The sequence below is a fragment of the Rhamphochromis sp. 'chilingali' genome (assembly GCF_963969265.1).
Source record: "Rhamphochromis sp. 'chilingali' genome assembly, chromosome: 16".
NCBI lineage: Eukaryota > Metazoa > Chordata > Actinopteri > Cichliformes > Cichlidae > Rhamphochromis > Rhamphochromis sp. 'chilingali'.
The window spans coordinates 14,705,285-14,727,908 of NC_137943.1; the positions used below are offsets into that span (position 1 = coordinate 14,705,285).

General features: G+C 40.1%; 2 protein-coding genes and 1 long non-coding RNA gene across 3 annotated transcripts in view; 2 read left to right on the forward strand and 1 right to left on the reverse strand.

Moving 5' to 3' along the window:
- The first annotated feature begins 182 nt into the window (after positions 1-182).
- On the forward strand, positions 183-6,679 carry armc6 (armadillo repeat containing 6). Its single transcript, XM_080861187.1, has 8 exons — positions 183-317; positions 565-706; positions 3,220-3,305; positions 3,392-3,953; positions 4,064-4,209; positions 4,291-4,422; positions 4,566-4,703; positions 4,793-6,679. The coding sequence occupies exons 2-8, from the start codon at positions 586-588 to the stop codon at positions 5,003-5,005; spliced, it is 1,398 nt and encodes a 465-aa protein (XP_080717313.1). The 5' UTR covers positions 183-317; positions 565-585; the 3' UTR covers positions 5,006-6,679.
- A 132-nt stretch (positions 6,680-6,811) lies between these two features.
- slc25a42 (solute carrier family 25 member 42) lies at positions 6,812-17,373 on the forward strand. The gene is made up of 8 exons (XM_080861188.1): positions 6,812-7,237; positions 9,523-9,689; positions 10,539-10,650; positions 10,956-10,981; positions 11,144-11,310; positions 11,409-11,525; positions 12,088-12,239; positions 12,353-17,373. Exons 2-8 carry the CDS (start codon positions 9,609-9,611, stop codon positions 12,676-12,678), a joined length of 981 nt encoding a protein of 326 aa, XP_080717314.1. The 5' UTR covers positions 6,812-7,237; positions 9,523-9,608; the 3' UTR covers positions 12,679-17,373.
- A 3,449-nt stretch (positions 17,374-20,822) lies between these two features.
- The window catches only part of LOC308383400, a 22,069-nt gene continuing 20,267 nt past the window's right edge, over positions 20,823-22,624 (reverse strand). Inside the window, exon 4 of the long non-coding RNA XR_013969132.1 lies at positions 20,823-21,183. This is a non-coding gene — a long non-coding RNA (uncharacterized lncRNA). The remainder of the gene's footprint in view (positions 21,184-22,624) is intronic.

The following is a 22,624-nucleotide window of genomic DNA, read 5'->3' on the forward strand; positions in this document are numbered from 1 at the left end:
AATCCTTTTTATCATCCACTAAAAAATACATGTTACGTTAAATAATCACATATAAATAATATGAATAATTTACTGCCATCTTCTCAAGATATAATGTAGTAATTGTAAAATTTGTGAGAGGAACCTATGCTTTTCAGACTATGTTCGAGAAGAGCAAAAATTTGTGTGGGACATTTGGAGAAATTTGCTATTCACGTACATTTTTCCGCAGAACTTCTCTTCTCTGTGAATAGTACCAAACAGTCGACAGCGAAAACTGCGTTACTGTGATCGCTTCATTCATAATATCGGAGAAATCATCCTCTTTCAGGGCGGAGGTAATATCCAAAGCATTTGACTGAATTACTTTTAATCGGCTGATATAAAATAACAATGAAAACAACGAGAAATACCACAGTAAGGGTCTTATTTAACGATTGCCCTGGAAACTTCACCGGCTACAGTAACAGGGAATGGAGCTCATGTGCTTTAGCCAACAATAGCTGTCGGTATTAGCTACCTTAGTGGAGACTGAATCCGCCCAACACTGCTGAGGTTTCACTTCGTTGTTGCATTTAATTTCAGAGTTGAAGATAACGAGGCAAAATGGCCAAACGGAGAATCACACAGGAGACCTTTGATGCTGCTGTCAGGGAAAACATGGAGGAGTTTGAGATGGACCCAGACGAGGCTTTGAGGGAGGCTGTGGAGCAGTTTGAGTCTCAAGGTAAATGTCACAGTTGGTTAATGTACACTGACTGTTACACACTTTGTCAGGGTGACACCGTGTCGGTTAAGATTGATATAAACTTCAGGCCGAATGACAAGGTAAGAGTTGCATGTCTATTGAAATTAAGTCACTGATGGTCAAGCTGCAGAAGACTGGAGCCATGAGCATGTGCAGTGCTCAGGAGGAAGACCACAGAGAAGGTTGTAGTGTAGATGAATGTAGTGAACGAGGATACACAGAAGGTTGGTGTGACGGAGAAGGATGCCAGTGATAGGGTGAGATGGAGGCAGACAATGCCCTGTGGCAACGGCTAAAGAGAGCAGCCAAAAGAAGAGGAGGAGGAGGAGGAAGAAGATGTAAAGTGCTCATGAAACATGTGTCCTTTATTTTTTTGGTTCTGTCACATTTTATTTTGTTTTATGTTAAAATTTCTTTACTTTAAAGTTTTGCCTTATATTCTAACATCTGTAACATGTCATGTTATCTGTATGCATGCAGATGTTAGCCAAGATCAGGAATGTCAAACTCATTGTACATTGCAGGCCGCATACAGCCCACTTTGATCTTAAGTGTGCTGGACCATTGATACAGCTTTTTCTATTATTTTCACTACACATTTGATTCTGGGCCCTGGACTTAATGTTTGACAACTCTAGCCTTGATCCTTCATTTAATGGGAAGGTGAACTTACTATGCTGATAGACAGATTCCCTGTTTACTGCACTGTGCACTGCGAAATTTTAGTCTGTTTGAAAAAAGTAAAAATGTTTCAGTTTTTCCACATCAGCAGCATTAGAAACGGTCCAGATCATAAAACTCTGATTTTTGATCGGCCAAATCTAGATTAATCTCTGTTTTTGATTTGTGTAACCATTCTTTTACCTCTTTCACTGTGGTTTTATGATTAGTTCAGTTTGTCTGTTTGGTCACTGTATTACTCAAAACTTATGAAAGGATTGGCATGAAACTTTTTAGGAGAGGTGGAGCTTGGCCTAAAATTAAAGTGATTAAATTTTGGATTCGATTTGCATTGTGAGAGCAAAACTGAACATTTTGCAACATGTCTGTACAAGTACACTGTTACATCCCCACAAATAAGGTCTAGGGGTAGGTGTGGGGGAGCAGTAACAAATAGAACTGAAAGGCAGAAAAGGAAGCCAGTTGATGCATGGTGTGTAGGGGCTTTTCAGCAAAGGTATGCAGTCTTAAACTGGTCTTGCTTTATTTGTGTGCTTGTAAAAAAGAAGCAACATCCCTTTGTCTTTTTCCTTTTCAGTCTGTTCAAGTTTCATTCTCATGAATATGTCTTTGTAGCTGGTTCTCCTCAGTAACAGAGAGGGAAAACTGTACACAGACACACAGAGCACACACACAGACTTCTTTATTATCAAGCACAAAAGAAAAACGTTTGCTCAACCAGCTGCCCAGATTCAGAGCATTATTGTTTCTGTGCTTTGCTCTGTTCTCTCGTCCTCTAGCACCCCTGCACTTACCATGTAGGGAAAGAGAGTATTTAGCAAATGCAAGTGTGCCATGCATTCAACCATCCCATCCCTTTCCCTCTTACAGCCAAGCTACAAACTATATCCCACTGCCACAATCCTCAATAAAGTAGCAAACTCTTCATAACTGGATCAGTTGGCTTCTTTTCTCTTCAGACTTTAATCAGCTATAATTTACTTTTACTGCTGCTGTCCCTCCTGTCCCCACAGTGACCCTCTCCATTTGCTTCTGCCATCTATCTGTCCGTTGCTCCATCCATCTATCTGTCCCCCTGGGCTGGAACCTATCCCAGCTTACCATAGTGCGGGAGGTAGGGTACACGCTGGACAGGTCGCCAGTCTGTTTCAGGAGTAACACAGAGAGAGAGACAACTATTCATCCTCACATTAACACATATGACACATTTAGAATCACCAATTAATCCAACCCCACTAACTCCACGCCTTTGGACTGTGGGAGGAAGTTGGAGCACACACAGAGTTTAACTTTCCTTATTTTTTAAAGATAATGACAGATTAACTTTATGAATTCACTTATTTCTCAATCAAATGTGCACAAAGCACTGATACAAAGCTTCTTTTCTTTTTCTTTTTTTTTACAAACAAATCTTCATATATAGATCCCGTGGCTGAGGTTTGCTGCTTCTAACAGAAGCTACAGTAAAGACATTTTGGGAATGTTGGGAAAGCAATAAGTACTAAAAAGTAATTTATTCCTTGTCCTTACTTTAATCAGCTTGAAGCCTCTGTCTTGAATAACAATTAACACATAAGGTTAGTCCACTTCTCGCCCAGCGAGACCTGTGAAAGGCTCCAGGCCCGTCAAATATGAAGAAGAGAGTGCACTGACACTCTGATAATTACAATAGCTTTTTTTTGTTGTTACTGCCACTTCTGAGATGTTAAAATGGTCAATAAAGAAGTTATGTTGCCCTTTGGAGCTTTTTTTTGTGAACTTCATGTTGTGCTGTGAGTCAGCATTAAATCTAATCGTATGTGTTCATGCAGGTGTGGACCTCAGTTGCATAGTGAAAGCTGTCCCAACATTATCATCGGCTGACAGTCAAGAAGAGCAGACACACGAGGTCCTACAGGTGAGTCTTGATCTGTTTTACTGAAAAGAGAATGCTTATTCCAAAGTTTTATCTATATTAAAAATGTTTTTTTTTAATCATTTCAGGCGTTGGAGTCCCTCCGAATTGGAAGAGACTCTGCTGGTGTGACAGCAGACCTAAAAAACTTCACTGAGCAGTGCTCACTGGGATTCGCCCAGCGGTACCTCGCTGCCCAGAAAGACGCCTACCCCGTCATCCTGTCCTACTGCAAAAAGAGCACGGAGGAGCAGGGAGCAGCATTAGCTGCGCTGTCTGCTCTGGCCGCGCTGACGGATGGACAGCCAGACTTGCTGGATGCAGAGGGCCGGCAGTTCCTATTGGATGTCCTTAAGAAGTACCAGGCAGAGTCTTCTGTTACACGGGTCGCCATCAGTGCCGTGCGGCACTGCTGTTTAAAGCACGAACAGAACAGGCAGGATTTTGTTAAAGGCGGCGTCCTGCCGCTGCTCACTGTTGCCATCACACAGCACGGTGAATGTGCGGAGATGGTTAAGGAGGCCTGCGCAACTCTCCGAGTCATGACCTTTGATGATGACGTGCGGGTTACGTTTGGGCACGCTCATGAACACGCCAAGAGTATTGTTCTTGAACACAGCGGACTGAAGGTGTTGATTGAGGCTGCCAAAGGTAAGGCCAGCTGATCATATCAATATAGATTTAGCTTCTGCGCTTTCTAGTCGCTTTGTATTTGCTGGTACACTTAAATAATTTTGATTTCTTGGATATCTTCCATGCAGCTCACCTTGGCAACACTTCTGTTTTGAGTGAGCTGTGTGCGACTTTATCCCGTCTGGCTGTACGGAATGAGTTCTGTCAAGACATCTGTGATATGGGTGGATTAAAACTCATGATGACTTTGCTCGCAGACAGCTATGAGTCAGCGGTAACGTACAAGAAGCAAAGATCGTGATGAGGATAGAGTCCAGGTTTGTTTTTTTTCGCTGAAGTGTTTGTCTTCCCGCAGGAGCTGGTTCGGCAGGTTCTTAGCGCGATCCGAGCCATAGCAGGAAATGATGACGTGAAAGACGCTGTTGTTAATGCCGGTGGAGTTCAGCTCATTGTCATCGCCATGAACAGGCACATGAGCAACTCTGCTGTGAGTGTCACTGTTGTACCTACATGTTAAATCATGCTAAATTGGTCTCTGTGCATTGAAACAAACAAACACACAAATGAGGGATACACTGACTGAAAGAATCCTCTAAGATGTTCTAAGATTGTGCTCACTTTCTGCCATAGGTGTGCGAGCAGGCTTGTGCATGCCTCTCTGTCCTTGCTCTACGTAAACCCAACAACTGCACGGCCATCATGGAGAATGGAGGTGCCTTGGCTGCCCTGCAGGCTATGAAGACTCATACCGATGTGGTGAACGTGCAGGTAAGATCATGTCGTCAGTGAACAATATGCTCCCTGGGATCTGGAGTCTTTGTGACTGTGATTCACGTTTGGTGTTCTGCTCTTTACAGAAACAAGGGTGTATGGTGCTCAGAAATCTGGTCGCACGAATGCGTAACTTCAGCCAGCCAATCTTGGAGATGGGAGCAGAAGCGCTGATAGCCCAGGCGCTGCAGAACCATCAAGACTGCGGTGATGTAGGCAAAGCGGCCCTGAGAGATCTGGGATGTCAGGTGGAGCTTCGGGAGCTGTGGACCGGCAAACATGGCAGCCTTACCAACTGAAAGTGGAGCACAGCACCACTGCAGAAGGTTCGCAAGGAATGTTCAACACACCTTGCAGGGATGGGGTGGGGGTTTAATAGCAGACATTCAGTCCCGCCCACTGTGATTTCATTTCCCGGCAGAGGTTTAGGTGAGGCTTAACCATCAATTGCCATTGCATGCAGCCACATGATGAAGGAGAGACGCTGGTGATGTCAGTCTTCCTTCCATATTCGTATGAAAAAATAAAATAGCTTGTTAGTTAGCCACTTAACCACTAAAGTACAACAATCAATAGCCATAGACAGTATAAAAGATGGCTGTCGCTACCGTGATGTCACTCAGTGATTTGTGAAGCCCTGTTTTGATGCCTCAAGCTGAGAGTTTTTGCCATCACCATCTTGATGTTTTGAAATCAGACGTGATGAGTGAGGGAGGGAACTGTGACAGCACGTGCTTACTGGCAATCAATCACAGTTGTTTAGCTAATGAGATTATCTTGAATAATCTTCGTTTCTGACACTTAAGATGACCAAAATTTACAAAATAGACTGAGTTTTTATTCAGTATGTCCTAAAATATGTGACAGAGCCCATAAAATCATCAGTTTATGGTTTACAAAAGTCAAGATTGTTGTTCTTTTTCCCTTTTCGACTTCTATAGGACTATGGGATAGTATTTTTGTAGGCACAGATGATGCCTTATGGTGTCCATTAAAATTAATCCAGGTTTAAGATACCATGTTTGATACTTTGTTAGTAGTACTGATAGCCAGTAGCCTAGCTAGCTGAAGTAAGACAAAAAACATTTGAAAGCATATGAAGAAAAACTTTCAGCTTTAGTTTCACATCTGGTTGAAAACATGTGGTCATTAAATGCATGAAGAGGGACAAAGAAGGGTGTGCTTTAGGGTGTGGCAGGCTTGTAAATGAGAAAGTGCCCTGACCCTTGTTATCTCGGTGAGTCCACCCCTCTCTTGTCTTGTCAGGTTTGAAAATACAAAGATAGTGAGACTCGAGGCTTCAAGATGATTTTTTTTAACCAGCAATTTAATTTGCTGTATTTCAACAAAAAGTTACAACAACCTGTGGCCCTAGGGTTTTCTTTGAGGTCTGTAAACACAGCAGATGTAAATGGGTTTAATCTTACCCACAATCTATCCCTGTTTTAGTGGTAGCCCAGCTAAAATCTGCCCACATTTCACATTTGAACCAACAACATTGGCCCTGTTCTACTTGCCACAAACACTTAAATATGTCTCCCTGAGTGCAATTTTGGCTAAAATGTAATCCTGTCATGTTTATATCTAACATATAAACATAGTAGAAGCAAATACTCTCTTAGTGAGGCATATTTGCACAGTACATTTGCTGAAAAGCATTTCAGCCAGTGTGAATCAACACACGACCAGTCACGATGCTTTTGCAAGAATCGAAAGTGTTTTCCAGTATAAATAAGTACAAAAAGGCCTTTGTAGTGCTGTTGTATGCGTTTTTATTATTTATGTAAAACTTTTTTTTTTAAGTGTTTTTGTAAAATGTTGTATGAGTGCATTTGCTGCTATGCAACTGCTCTGTAAGTGGTGACTTATTTCCTGTGTTGGCAGGGCCAAATTGTACATGTTTTGAATGCCTTACACATGCTTTACTTTTAGTTTGTAAATTTGTCATTAAAGTTTAACACAGTATGATACCATCTTCTGTTATCTAGCTGTGTGTGATAGTAACAGACCCTGTATCTCTAGCAAGAAACTGCAGGAGGCCCACTGCCTGCTAAGTGGCTCTCCTACTCACGCCCCTCTAACTGACCTATCCAAGCGTGCCGCACCTCACTGAGACTTCATTTCCCACAATGCACCTGCGCTCGTCCTTGTCAAACCTCACTGTGGTCATTGCGAACCGCCTCGCCTGGCTGACAGGAGTAGTAACGGCAGAGCCCACAATGGAGGAAGCCTGTCACTTAGAGTCACTGCAGCTCTAGAGCATGTTAGAAACGTATTTTAAAAGGCACCTTCAACATTAGGACACATTTCCAGTCAAGACATTAGCTCATGGTTAACATTTGCAGTACGCTGTTACCGAGAAAATAGACGCGAATTAAACGGCGGGCTAACGGCTAGCTTACCTTACTTAACCTGGTATTTGGCTAACTTAGAAATAACTCCTGAAGAAACTGCTAACGGCTGGAAATAACGCGCCAGTAGAGGGGATATCAAAACGTGACAGCTCTTGATGCCGGTGTCGGCTTTATAAGGTAAGCAATGTGTTTGTGTAAGCAGTGACAGGTCGCTGCTTCAGAGGGTGGCTGTGTTTTGTTTGCGGGCATGTGTCGACAGGTTTGGAGCAGCGGGCAGAAACAGAAAGGCGAGGCATGGTGATCGTTTAATGAATAAGTGTCCACTTCTACTGCAGTAATGTTGACTTGTAACCATGCTTTGGTTTACAGTTTAATAAATGCCGAGGCAAATGGCAACATATGGGACACGGCGCTGTTACAAAACTGATGTATTAAGGAGGCAGGCAACATGAGCAGCTCATGATGTTGATGATCCACTTCTCTCCAGCAACACTACACTCTTACATTTGCTGATTATTCAGATAATCCGCAGATAATTGTGATGCCTTTTGAGTATTTATGCTTATGTATTTTCTGTTTCCCACAGCTAGCATGTGGTCATATTTTGCTCTCAACTTTTTCCACTTAGACTTCCAATAATTTTCATGGACTTATTCTTGATAAATACAGCACAAAATTAAACCCACGCTTTACCCATAAGTATTAAGTTGCCTTTTTTGACTCCCTTATTCTTGATAATACACTTTCTATAAAATCTCCACTGCTGCATGTGTATAGCATGGGAATGCTGTCCTGTATTACAGAGTAATGAAGCCTAAGGCACACAAATTAGACATAGCAGGACAGAAACAAGTGAGGAATAAGGAACTGTAAGATGATATGCATGGGGAAAGAAGCTTTAGGGAGGGGTGTGAGATGGCCTGAGATTTGGGATGGTGGCTGCTGTGAAAAGGTGGGTACAAGGCCTGTTGCACTGCTGCCAGTATTTGCTGCCTCTGACCCAACTTTTGAGCCAACCCTCCGTTTACAGTTTCACTGTTGTCTCTCGCCAGCCTCTCACTGCTTCTTCTTGAACTCTGGTGTTTCTAAGGGCTGTTTTGTTAATGTTTTAACAAATATTCAGCATCCACAAATCCTGTACTGAGCCTGTATGTATATCAAAAACTAAGTGACCCATATTCTCTGTAATAATATAAATCTGAAAGGGCAGATCATCACTTAATCATATCAGTGCCAGTATTAGTTTGTTGGCAAAACTGTAAACAAGAAAAACTTTTAGGGCAAGTCAGCTGTTCATCATGCTTGAAGAATTATACAGCAGAAAATGAATGTTACACAACAGATAAACATTAGTCATAGTCATAAGCAGATTTGATCTTATACTGATGAAGTATCCGTGTGTCCCATGATGACAAAAAACAAACAAAAAACACAAATAAGTAAAATTCTTCACATGAAAACCCAAAGAAAAAGAGTTGCTGATCATTTTCATTCTTTCTTCTGAATGTGTGAAACTTGTAGATCTTGTGTAGACTGGATGTGAATTACTAATTTGCATCTTGTTGTTGGTGTTCCTTCAGCTCAGGTTTAGATATTTGATAGCTTTGGACTTGATAAAGCAGAGTGGATGGGTTGAACATTACATGAATATGTGATCTATGTGGTGAAGTGATTAGTTCTTTAAAGCCATGCAAATACCTCTATTGTTAAAATCAGTGAGTTCACTCTAAATAATGTTTGTCTTCTAAAGGTCAACTTGTCTTTATCGATGAGATCTGGAGGATTGTCCTGAATGTTCAAAGTTGTGGTTACACTGCAAACTTGTTTCCAGCAAGGGAGAGGATTCAGGAGTGCTTGTGTCACTCAGACACCTTTCACCTACAAGTCCTCTGTCCTTCAGGAGTGATCTATTGTGCCTCCACTTAGCTGCAGTTTTCATGAGGGCAGGTGGTTCAGAGTAAGTGGGCTATTCTTGAGGTAGTTATTCACATCGGTGTGTATTGTATTTCTAGTTTATTGTGTACAGATAAACATCTTGTTTCTCAACTCATGTTATAAGCATATAAGAAAGAGGGCGGTTAAGTAGAATAGATTTGAGACCAGACTTTGATTCTGTGGTACTTGTTATGATTCATTGAGGCCATAAATAATCATGCAGTCTAATTAGAGCACTGGTTATCAAACTGTGGCGGGTGGACAATCAGGTAAAAGGACATAAGAATATTTTAGAGAAAATAAACAAAGAGTGGATGACAGTGCTGACGTCATATTCTTTTTGTTCTGATTCATTAAAAGTTGTGTAATGTGGAGTATGAACATTTTTTTCTGAGGTGAGGCATACCAGGAAAAAGGGTTTTCAAACAACTTCCTTGCTGTAACAGGAAAATCTGTTTAAAAATACTTAGACTGACATGAAACTTAACTGTGTTTGTTTTTCCTCTTTTTTTCCTTCTTCCCTGTAGCTTCTAGCCTCCTGTACTCCCCACCAGCATCACCGCTGCCACCAGCGGTTCAATTCATGAGCGTGCTTGGTTCATAATCCTCGGGGATGGGGAGTGGAGTCCAGGAACAACGGGCATCACTCACACAGGGTGAAGTGCTCCCACTGGCTTCCTCCAGTCAGTCAGAGGTGAGCACATTTATACAGGATCAGGGTAATCATACAGCTCAGGTTTGTTAATAAATTTTATTTAATTGTGACTAATTGTGTTTAGAGGAAAAAAAGTCATTATTGTGTTAATGTTGACATTCCAGGGGGTTGTACAATTATTTCTGGAGTCAGCCATTTTTGTCACCCCCAACGGATTCTGGCAGATAGCTGCCCCTTCCTGAGTCCAGTTCTGCCGGAGGTTTCTTCCTGTTAAAATGAAGTTTTTCCTTCACACTGTTACCAGGTTTTTGCAGTTAGGGGGTCGTTTAATTGTTGGGGTTTTATCTGCGTTATTGTAGGGACTTTATCTTACTAACTGAACTATTAAATTGAATAGTTAGACAGTTTAGCTAGATATATTTATTTGCATGCATGCATTTCTAAAATTGTGTATGTGTGTAATGGATATATAAATATGCCTTATGTTATCATACAGTTATGTTTAAATGGGTTTACTCACATGATTATTCATTCCCCCACAGTTGTCCCATCACTTCTGTGATTGCATCCTATCAAGTCATATGTTATTTGCAGAATATAGTGGCATTGTAACACTATTTTAGTACTGTACTGTGCACTAGAGACCCCTCATTCTGTTAGCTGAAAATGAAATTCATGAACTGAGCAGGTCTTTGGAGCTTCATGACCCCTCTGTTTCATTTAACCACATCTGCTTCTATTTGGGAGGTTTTGTTAGCTGGTTAGTTATTTGTCAACTGTTATCCTGATGTAACCCCTGCTTACTGATCAACACTATAGCAAACACAACAATTTGCAAATGTACAGTGTCTCTGTTTGAACCTAAAATGTGATTATTTGTCTTTGCAGGGGATGAAACAGACTCGGTCTGTTATCAACTCGCTCTTTTCGGGGGCTTTAGCAGGAGCTGTAGCCAAGACAGCTGTCGCCCCATTGGACAGAACTAAAATCATCTTCCAAGGCAAGCTGGCTGCTCTGCTAATTTACAACAGTGACCTGAATAAAGGACATATGTGATTACATCTTGTTGGGACTAGTGTGGAAATACCTAAAAAATCATATTATTGATATTACTTAAAAAGTGACTGGACTTGTGAGAAACACTGCAGATTTTTTAAAGAATCTCTATTTTTAACATCTTTGATTTTATTTTCTGTTTATGCCATTTGTATGTGTACAGCACTTTGTGAACCCTGGTTTATTTTAAAGTGCTGTACAAATAAGGGTGGTATGGTTTTTATATTGTTTATGTATTTTGTTTTTCAGTGTCTTCTGCAAGATTCTCTGCCAAGGTATGTTTGAGCATGCTTCCTATTTATAAGCGTTTTTTTTGTTGTTTGTTTGTTTTTTTTAGTTTTTATTTAGCAGAAATAAAACTGGGTACACATATTTGTGCATCATGTTAATTTCGTGTTAATGTGAGCAAGTATATCTTTGTGCACACTGAATTAAAGGAAGCTTACAGGTTGATCTACCGCACCTACCTGATGGAGGGCTTCTTCAGTTTGTGGAGGGGAAACTCTGCCACCATGGTGCGAGTCATCCCGTACGCTGCCATCCAGTTTTGCGCACACGAGCAGTACAAGGGCCTGCTGGGAGGCTACTATGGCTTTCAGGGAAAGTACGTATTTGTGTTTTGCTTGTTTATGAAATGTTTTCTTATGTAAAGACATAAAAGGGCTGAAGTGCTGACGGGTTTTTTCCTTTTTTTGGTTGCAGTGCCCTACCTCCAGTCCCAAGGTTGCTGGCTGGGTCCATGGCTGGTACCACTGCCGCCATGATGACATATCCTCTTGATATGGTGCGTGCGAGGATGGCTGTAACGCCAAAGGAAATGTAAGCCAACTTTGAAGTTATTATAAATTGTCTTCTGGGCATAGTTGGGGAGTTTGTTAATAGCATCAGCAAAACAATCCAAGGGTCATGAAACATGGTTAATGTTTAGGGTAGTTATACATACACTCACTTTGCCACTACATTAGGTACACCTTGCTTGTACTGGGCTAGACCTCCTTTTGTCTTCAGAGCTGTGTAATTGTGTTTTAAATCAATTTCTTGAGTCATTTATAGATTTTTATGTGTCACTATGTCACTTTAGACAAATTCATCACTAAAAACCTGAAATGTTGTTCATTTGTTTTGAGAATAAACATAGTTGGTCGTGCAACCATAATGCAGAAGATATTACTACAGCACATTTTCACATCTTCACTGTATAGTCAGCTGGGGTATTGTGTGATCCTATTTAGCCTCTAATGGACTTTAACTGCACACTTGTGCAGACTGAGTCAACTTCTATGATCTAAGATGTAAAGTACTTTTTTTTTTCTTTTCTTCTGAATTTCTCATCCATCTTTTACTAAAACACATTTATATTTTTAATATTTTTCTGTTTTAGGTACAGTAACATTCTGCATGTGTTTGTGCGGATCTCTCGAGAAGAGGGCATGAAAACACTGTATCGAGGCTTTACTCCCACCATACTGGGTGTTGCCCCCTATGCTGGCCTCAGCTTCTTTACCTATGAGACACTGAAGAAGTTGCATGCAGGTATTCAACAGCCACATGTTTATCTGTATTGATCTAGCCCTGTTCCTTTCCTTCTGTGCACAGCTGCTGTTCATGTACAGTACTTAAACCTCACACGTTTCTCTTCCACGCAGAGCACAGCGGCCGCCAGCAGCCCTACTCATACGAACGCCTGGCTTTTGGAGCCTGTGCAGGTCTCATCGGCCAGTCTGCGTCTTACCCTCTGGATGTAGTACGGCGGCGGATGCAGACTGCAGGTGTCACAGGTCACACGTACCGCACCATCCTGGGGACCATGAGGGAGATTGTGTCCGAGGAAGGGGTTATCCGCGGACTCTACAAAGGTCTCAGTATGAACTGGGTTAAAGGACCTATTGCAGTGGGGATTAGCTTCACCACCTTTGACCTCACTCAGATTCTCTTGAAGAAGCTTCATCAAATGGGTTATACTACTCCATAATAATGACAAAGAGAGTTGAAAATGGGGGTAGAGGGTTGAGTAGATCCCTGTAAGCCCACTCTGGTGAGACAGAAGAGGAAGCAAGAGTGAAAAATGGGTATTGCTGGTTAAAAGCAAATAGCACAGTGGCTCAGGATGCGTGGGTAATAAAAATTTATTCTCTCGCTTTGTCTGTGTGTAACAGAGGTAAGTTGGATAGTACGCCTTGTTATCATGTACATCTAAGTGCAATATCATCAATACGTTTGTGTGTACACATGAATTGTAATGTTCCTACCCTCTCAGTACATTTGTAATCCAGAGAGTTAAAAGGTACACGCACACAGCTGCCATGTGTATCATTTTAAATCTTTTACTTTCCAGTGCCATGCTGGTTTCCACTCATTTCCCATGAGTTTTAAAAAATGCATTCATTTAATAAGAGTAAGATATGCCCTTGTTGAGATTTGTTTTGAGGAAATTTATTTTAAGAAAATGTACCAAAGGTTATGACGTTAGTTAATGCAAATTATATGCCATAAATGGTGTTGTAGTATGTTTAAGTGTGATAGCAGCTTTGTAACTGCTATCAAATGGTTTGATTTAGTTTGAGCTGAAATATTAAAAGCTCACAGTCTAGTGTTTTTTTTTCAGTGGCACTCCTGAAGATTGAATTCACAGTTTTATTAGTTGTTTAGTTGTGTTTTATGGTGGTGCCAACAAAAAAGAATTACCAGTGCCCATAGTGTTTTTTAGAAAGTTTTCATCACATATCGATTGTTTTTCACTTTAATCATGTCATAGGCTTTAGATTCATATCTGAAGTATAAATACAGATACTACAGTTACTCCAGCTAAACTATTGGGGCCTTTTCACTGCTGGAACCACTTCCCCTAAGAACTAGGAACATTTGGGAGGCTGTTTTGGATGTTTGTTTTTTTCTTTCTAATAAGCTCTGAAACATCAATGGAAAAGAGAGTATTGTAGAAACACAGACAAGTAACAATATGAAGGAACCTTGTAGTTCTTTGGGAAAAAGTTCCTGGGACTCCAGCGTCTCAGTTTTAGTGGAAATATGCTTATTGGTTCTCAGCCCTAAGTAACGCACATCAAGTAGTTAGGTCATCCCCCAAATGTGAGATGTTACACACTGATATTTAGAAAGAACAGCTAAACATGTACACAGCCCTCTTTGTGACGTTTACAGTGTCTCATTGTTGCTGACAGAGTCTGAGAGGTGTTGCTTTTACATATGTCATTTATCTGTGGTGGTGTTTTTAAAAAGTACAGTATATCAAGAGGCATTTTTATATCTTCACCCTCATATGTGTCGCTGATGTTGGACACACACAAAGTACACACATTACACAAATGTGTCTTCCATTTGCTGCCAGCGTGACAGCTGTGCAGTCTGTCTCTTCGCTGCCATTCCCGGCTGTTTTGTTTTTGAAAACATGACTTGACACTAGACTGTGACATGTCACTGGAATGACTTTAAATCTCCTGGTTAGGGAGGAGGACTCAGTGTAGAGCTTTTAGCAGTATTTGCTAACTTGACTGGAAATATGCAAACACATAGTGAAGAGATCATTTGAGTTCTGTTACAAAGATAATTTAGTTCTCAGTATTGTACTTTACCTCAGCACACAATCACGTGTTTTTCTAATCGTCACATATCAATTAGAAGTGTTAATGTAGAGTTGTGGCAGCAGATGGGACTTGGAGCTTGTTTGAATGATGCAGATGAACATTTTGACAGTACTGATGCAGGCTCATAGAAACTGAGCAGTGTCAATAGTTTCTATACTTGGACCTTACATACCAAGGCAGAACGGCTGAGCTGGGTGAGCAGATGAGTAGAGCCAAGCGGAGCAGAGGGCATGAGGTGTCATCTGTAACAGGAATAAGAAGCAAGGCTTGTGACTGAAACTCAGCAGTGAATTTGAAAGATTTATATTTTTAAATATGTACAATTGTTTAATTGATGGGCAGCACGGTGGTTAGCACTGTTGCCGCACAGCAAGAAGGTCCTGAGTTCAATTCCACCATCAGGCCTGGGGTCTTTCTGTGTGGAGTTTGCATGTTCTCCCCGTGTTTGCGTGGGTTCCCTCCGGGTTCCAGCTTCCTCCCACCGTCCAAAGACATGCAGCTTGTGGGGATAGGTTAATTGGATAATCCAAATTACCACTAGGTGTGAATGTGCGAGTGAATGTGAGTGCGAATGGTTGTCTGTCCCTGTGTGTTGGCCCTGCGACAGACTGGCGACCTGTCCAGGGTGTACCCCGCCTTGCGCCCTATGACAGCTGGGATAGGCTCCAGCGCCCCCCGCGACCCTGAAAAGGATAAGCGGAAGCGAATGGATGGATGGATGTTTAATTGATGATTAAAAAATGGGAAGATTAATCACCAAAACGAGAAAACCTAATCTGACTGATGACAGTGCCCAAAGTAATATTCTGATCTTAGACCAGCAGATAACCTCACCAAATAATAATTAACAACATGAGAAATACTAATAGTTTAGAAAATAGCTTTTGAGATTTGGAAAATGTTTCAGTTTATTAAAATGCAATCACTTAATTTTTTTTTAAATCTACTTGTTGGTTTATCCAGGGACAGATTCACTGCTAAAGCATAATGATAATTGTTCCATTGTTAGTGCCTACAAGACATCAGCGTACTCAGTGTGATATAGGTATTATTCTTTTTGGATAGTTTTAAACATGTTTTTCCAAAATAAAAGTAAAAGTAATGAGCACAGCTGGGATTGAAACCACAAACTTCTTTTTAAATAAATAAACACGTCAGAGGTGAAGTCTAAGTAAAGTAAGATCCACTTCTTCTTTTTTTTCTATTTTCCCATTTTGTGCAGATTTGTAATGCACGTCGTGATGTGATTACTGAATTTAGTACAGTAACTCGTTACATTACTGTGTTGCTGAACAATGTAACACTGACAAATAGCTAAGCATAACAAATGTTAATGAAATCTGTTTATGTTTTTTATGTCTGAAAGAAAAAGAAAATATCAGCCTATATATCAAATTTTTAAATCAACAAATATCGGCATCGCTCTTAAAAATATCTGGGAGGGGAGGTTTTACAGGGAGTTTTACAATCCCTACACTCCTGTATCCTGCCTTCTCTGGAAATCATTTTCTCATTTTCTTTGTCTGCTCGTGGAAATTGTTTGTTGGAATTAATGTAGCGTTCAGGTGATCTCCTGAACATAACACAATATTTTGACTTTAGTTGACCTCTGTAAATGAGGAAGATTTGTGACATACAGCATCTCCAGTCCATATATCTGCTCCATCAGCTGTGGGCAGATGCATGTAAAGTGTTTTAATATCAGTTGTCTTTACTCCTTGCCTTAGGTAGCAGAAGAAAAGCTTAGATCAATGAGAATTTGGTCTGTAATTAGCACATATGAAAGTGTGCTTGGTTAAAAGAATACATTAAGTCAGTGGTTCTTAACCTGGGTTCGATCGAACCCTAGGGGTTCGGTGAGTCGGTCTCAGGGGTTCGGCAGAGCCTCCACCATGACATGCACGGCTCATTTTGTGCACCAATAAAAACATATCTATGTCTTGAATTTGAAATTTTTTTTTTTTTTTCACTAAAGAGGGGTTCAGTGAATGCGCATATGAAACTGGTGGGGTTCGGTACCTCCAACAAGGTTAAGAACCACTGCATTAAGTGAAACCTGAACGAAGGGTATTTCCTCACTCTAAGTGCCTAGCAAAGGATAGTAATATTTTTACTACGACTGAGCTGCTTCTACTAACCTTTCTGGAGGTTTCTTCCATTTTCTAGCCTTGCTTCAGTCTGGATGTTCTCAGTAAGAAGAAGCAGATGCTCTGAAGTTTAGAAATTGTTAGTCCTCAGTGGCTGAATGTATTTCTTCAGGTTCAGTTTTGTATGTGAATTTTGTAAAGCTTAAACTGCCTTGGAGAGTAAATCACCATGAAAGGTGATTCTCAGTTCCCAGTTCATTCCAACACATTTAGGACTTATTTAAAGCCATGAAGGCAGAATTTAAAAAAAGCAAAGTTACTGGTTTGGTTTTGCCCCTTCTCCAACACGCCATACTCTGATTTAAATTGGAATAACCGTGATTGTTGCATTGTTATGATCTTTTCTCTGATCTACCAGCAGATGAGTATAACACGAAGAGCCTGTTTGATTTCCATTTCCAGACAATCATTGAATGCCAAAAAGTTGTGTTTTTTTGTTTTTTGTCTAACACAAAATGATCTTTAGATGGGAACACAACAGGCGTGTAACAAGAACAAATACTGACACACTACAACGACTTACTCTGGTGCGAGTGTTTTTTGTTTCCTCTTGTAAAATCAAATGTTAATTGTTTTAACCCGTACATGTAGACTTATAACTCTACTTTGTGTGTCACAGCCGATTATCTTGTGGTGTTTTTTGTTGTTGTTGTTTTTCCAGTTTGGGTGCAGATGTGACTCAACAGCTGGTTGTTAAATTCTAGTGATTTGTGCCAACTGAATGTCAACATAGCTACTGATAACCACAACCTGTGTCTGGCCTGTAGTGACGATGATGATGCGTCTGTAACATCAGAGTCTACAATGTTGATAACACATTGATTTGTGATCATTAGTTTTGGTTTAATGTCCCAGACTGATGTATTTTTGTGCTTGGAGTGTTGTTTGGATTGATATTAAAGAATTTTCCCCCTCAAACTGAGTTTTTTTTTTTTTTTTGTTTTTTTTTTTAGGGGGATATTTAACATTTGCTGGTCAGCATGATGTCGGTGCAGAGTTATAAAAACCTAAACAGTGAATTGAAGAGCTATACCTGCTTATGAAAAGCTAATTTTGGTCTCAAACGCGTGTGATGTGCAAACCTGATGAAAACGGACTCAAATCTAAACTATTTACATATTCATAGATTCTGGTCTCCTAACCTGTTAAGCTACTTGCATATTTAAATTTCTTACGAAACCAATGAATCACTTGAATCATTTGTATAATGATAAACTATAAGTATAATCTGACCTTCATATTCTTGAGTGTAACCAGTGGTTTTTACCTGTTGTATTTACATTCATGATTCACGAAGGTGTCTCATGATTGGATGTTGTTGTTTTTCCTTAACATTCAATAATTCTGTCTTCATGCACTTTAGTTGTCTTCCCTGGTCTTTGGGGCACTTTGGTGTTGATGAGCTGATGAGTGCATTTCTTCTTTTTTCAGCACAAACCAGGTTAATGATTTGGTTGATCCTACATTTTTTACTGTCTCTCGGATAGACTTAAGTTTTTAGCCTAATGATGACCTTCACTTGCACTGCCATCTCATTAGGGTTAGACTTACTTATAGTTACAGTAAAAACATATACAAATTCAGCACTAACATCTGCGTGTTTCTTTGTCAAGAAAAGGTGCCTCAAACGATCTGGAGGGCTGTTTTTGTCCAAGCTGTGGTTGTTGCACTTCAGCATCTAGCTAGCTGTTGGTACAGAAGAAGAGCTAGCTTAAGTGGGGTAACATTTTCAAGTTTCCGGTAATTTCAAATGCAACATTTCTAACAGCTCATCAAATATCAGATAACAAAAACAGTTTCTGTGCAGTTTACCACGCTAGCTAAAGAGATGACTCCTTTGTTTCACAGAGTGAACGAAGTAAGAAAGACAGTACTGGAGAGGAAGAAGAAAGATTATATTTAAAGGTAAGACTGCTCAGTTTCATTTGATAAACTGGAAATGTAAAACATGTAATGTTATCATTCTTAAATCAGATATTGGAACTCCACATGATTTGATATATTTTTTTTCTTATTGTGAAACGTCCTGTAAAACAAACTGGGCTGTATTAACTATGTATTATTAAAATACTGGCAGTTTGGAGCAGGATAAACAGGCTAGCTTGCTGTGGTGTGGTGAATTAACAGTATAGCACTGTGTTGGACTGTTTTCTGTAGTGTTCATGGTCAGAGTGAGGACATATTAAGAACTTGAATTGAAGTTGATGATACTCAGATTCATTTACTGAATTCAGCCTTTTTACCAACAAAGATAGTATAAACAGTGTTGGGGAAAGATGGCTCGTGAAACGTCTCCTTACATTTTGTTGAATTCAGTGGTGTAAAGTCACAAAGAACAGTAAATCTCAGAGCAGCAGCTCAGCTGACCACAGCCTGTGCATAAAGAAAAACTATTGTCTGACTCCAGCTTAGCCGTTTGGTAACACTGATGCAGCGGATTCAAACAGCCTGGCCTCCACACAGTCTTTATTCATAAAAAATAGAGTGATAGTGGAACGTATATCCTTGTTTTTCAAAAGTGATCTCCCTAGGATGCTATTTAGTTTTATTGTCCTTGTTTAACACTGAGTTAGCTAATTAGTGACAAATCCAATAACTCAAACTAATGTTAGTCTGTCCAAATATTTATGGATCTTCTCACGCCTGTTTATCGTGTAATGACATTTAATCACCACTCGAGGGCGCTGCTTCCCTATGAATGGTTGAGCGCCTTCTGCTGCAGGAATACACGTCGGTCAGCAGGTGGCGGTGCAGCCCGGCTCTTGGGGCTAAAGATAGCAGGTGTACTGGGTCAGATGGAGCTGCTGCTCCGCCCGAGGCCGCTCTGCCGCTTTGAACTTGACCGTGAACGCAGCAACATATGAAAGAAGGGACCCCCCCCCCCCCCCCCGCAATACTGAGAACAGACCCAACAAATTGAAAAAAGGGGGACAATTATTATAATCCTGATGATCTCAGAGTAGATTTAAAGGCACTGAGGTCTCTAGAAAGAAATGACCTATTTTATTTAAGGTTGATTTTTTGGGTGTTTGTGTTCCTGTGCATCTTTCTGAATTAGGTTAAAAAAGGGGTTCGCTTCTTAAACCGGGCAGGAAGCTCGGTCCACACTCCTTTGTGCAAAGATTTTTGGGAAAGTGGGAGGAAAAAAACACCAGAAGAAAAGAGCTATAGGGAAGATAGAGGACTAATTAGGCCGAGAGAGTGAAGGAGGGATGGATGGAGGCTGTCAGAGGATGTGGTTGCTATAGATACTTGGCATGATGCCGGATGGAGGCAGCGCCAATTTGCATTCATTCAGATGATGGCGGCTCCACAGTCTCTTTCTCTCTCTCTCTCGTTGCCTCTTTCCCTGAAATAAAAGCACCAGAAGAACCATTTCTTTCACTGTCCTTTCCCCATCTCTAAACAGCGCAGTTTTTTTTAAGTTTACTAAAAATTTAAGTAAAAAATTGAATTATAATATACCATTAAGCTCCTTGTGTTTGATTTACAAATACACCTGCTTTTCTGGTTAGTAATATTAAAACTGTGCTGTAGACAGTATAGCGAGCATTTTTGTTTTTTAACCACGTCAAAGATATGTAGCTAAAAACTTCAAAACCTGATCTTTTTCCCCCCTTTTTGTTTAAATGCTTCAAAAAGCCAGTTTGTTTAAAATGCAAATATTCCAATCTTCCTGACCTACTGTACTCTGAGTCTGAGCACAGTTTGGTGTGGGCCTAATTTTGCTGAGCTAGAAGAAAAGAAATTCTACATTCACTGTTTGATTTAAAAAGGCACAAACAGACCAGTCTTTTATGGCAAATAGCATGTGTGGGCCTACACAAAAATAATTTTTAAAAAGTAAAAACAAAAAGATTTAATATTTCTGTTTATTCCTCTGCACTAAACCAGCAAATTGAGACAAATCAAATAAAAAAACAAACAAACAAAAAAAACTTCCACGTTTGTCAAAAAGTCAGAATAACTGTAGTGAAAATGTTATTGTGTGAGTTTTCTCTATTGCATATTTCTTTATGTAACAAGACACTGGAGGTAGTATTGTTTTGTAAATAGCTATAAGTGCGCTAGACTTACGATAATGAATGAAATAAATGTGAGAAAATAAACTGAATGTTAAAAAATCAGTTTCACCATCATTTTTTGGTCTTTATAAAAATATGTGACAGCTTCATGCCCAAATTAGACTTATTAGATATTTTAGGGAAATGTGCATTTAGAATGAAAACTAAGTAATAAAAAAAAAGCTGGAAATAGGAGGTTCAAATTAATGTTACTTTATTGACCGCGCGTTTATACACACACATATATATACATTAGACACAAAGTCTTTATTGTAAAACTGGCACAAAAATAAAAGTGCGGTGTGATCAATCTGACTTTTTATTAAAAAAATTAGTTCAAATTTTTCTCTATACTCTTGCCGAATGACGAGCATCAAATACAGCAGTGGACAGCAAACAAAACACAAGGCTCTCAATAAACAATATATATTTAAAAGCTTTAAATACATTTCTTTATTCAACCCCAGATGCTTGTTGGCAATAAAGTACATCTTAAGAGACAATGAAATAACATTTTTTTTTGGTGTTTTTAAAATATCAATGTTAACCCATATTACAACAAAATCTTTGTTTCTGAGGTTTTGTTATACACCAGAAAAACAACAGATGAACAGGCCTGGTCTTTGAGCCAAACGCAAGCAGATTTTTCTCCTGCGCCGTCAATCTGCAAGAGGAGATGAAGACAGAGGAAATGAGAAATTAGAGATAAAAACTGGGTGTGGAATAAAAAGACAGAGTGAAATTGTCATATTTTTCTTCACAGGCAGGGTTGAAGCAGATTTGGACTACATTAACAAAAAAAAGGGGCGGGGTATGACGAGGGGGAGACTCCCTCCTCATGACTACTAATATCTGTCTGTGTTCTAGTCTGCACTCCTTCACCTTTGACCTCCAACGTCTGGAGCGTCAAAAGGGCACAGAGTCAACAGGGAACACACACACACACACACACACACACACACACACGCGCGTTTGGTTTTGCACTGTCATGTCTGAACATAAAAAAAACCAACAAGCAGAGGAACGAGAATTAATCTGAACGTGTCCAAACTTTTAATCGTTACCATAAATTCAAATGGGAAACCCACCACCTTCACAAAGTTAAAATTTTCAACAAAAACCTTCTGCAAAATCAAAAATCGCTTAAGATTTGATAGATTTGAAATGCTAGTGTCTTGGTTCAGTACAGATGGGGCGGCAGAAAAATCAAGGTGTGCGTGGGCTGTGAAGAGGAGGAGGAAGAGGCTAGTTATGACTGAAGCGATCAGAGCTAGACTGCAGTCCCTGGGTAGATCCAGGGCTTCAGACACTGGGCAATTGAGGGGGCCTTCCTGAGCCTGTAGGGCTCTCCAGGGCTCTTCTCCTGCCTACGCTGTCCCAACAACCAGATAATGTATGCAGAGGGGAGCCTACAGTCCTGTCTCCAATAACCACACACACACAGACACACACACACACAGAAGAATATAACTGCATTCCTGCCAAAGACATCAGAGCTGGAGCGACCAGGCTGACTTTTATTTGATTAAAATGCAACTCTGATCTTTTTTATAATTAGCAATTGGTAAAAATTGTGGAACGAAGGATGGGGGCTTAATGCATTACTGCAATCCTTAAAATGATTCAGCAACTTTATGCTTGGATCCAAAAATATAAATATGAGGCATAGAAAGATGGACAGGCACAGGAAGTGATGGACTTTTTCCAGCTGAGAGGCATGCTAACATAATATTCTAGCTTGTCTTTGTTTCTCCTACCTCTGTCCTTTGTACAGTCTTGTAATCCACAAAAACTACAAAGGGTTTCATGTATTTGTGAGGAAGTAACTCTAGATCTTAGAAAATAATATTACATTGCATATGTTCATGGTATATTGCTAAGTCACACTGACTCTATCAGAAAAACCAGTCCATTTAGGAAGTAATTGGGAATTGACCTCAAACCTTGAGAATAGGCTGTTGTTTAGGTCAATACGCGAGACACCTAACGATGTGCGATGAATGCGGCTGATTGCAGAGGGGAAGAGTTTTAACTCTCGTGTCTTATGTTTATCAAAGTTTATTTTAATCAATCGGAGAATTCAGTCGACACCGCTGTGAAAACTT

Excerpts from the sequence above, each read along its gene's own strand:
- armc6 (XM_080861187.1), top strand. The coding sequence starts at position 586 with ATGGCCAAACGGAGAATCACACAGGAGACCTTTGATGCTGCTGTCAGG. Across the intron at positions 3,306-3,391 it reads AGACACACGAGGTCCTACAG|GCGTTGGAGTCCCTCCGAAT; the intron begins GTGAGTCTTGAT and ends TAATCATTTCAG. Across the intron at positions 4,704-4,792 it reads CCGATGTGGTGAACGTGCAG|AAACAAGGGTGTATGGTGCT; the intron begins GTAAGATCATGT and ends TGCTCTTTACAG.
- slc25a42 (XM_080861188.1), top strand. The coding sequence starts at position 9,609 with ATGGGGAGTGGAGTCCAGGAACAACGGGCATCACTCACACAGGGTGAA. Across the intron at positions 10,651-10,955 it reads AACTAAAATCATCTTCCAAG|TGTCTTCTGCAAGATTCTCT; the intron begins GCAAGCTGGCTG and ends TTTGTTTTTCAG. Across the intron at positions 11,311-11,408 it reads TACTATGGCTTTCAGGGAAA|TGCCCTACCTCCAGTCCCAA; the intron begins GTACGTATTTGT and ends TTTTGGTTGCAG.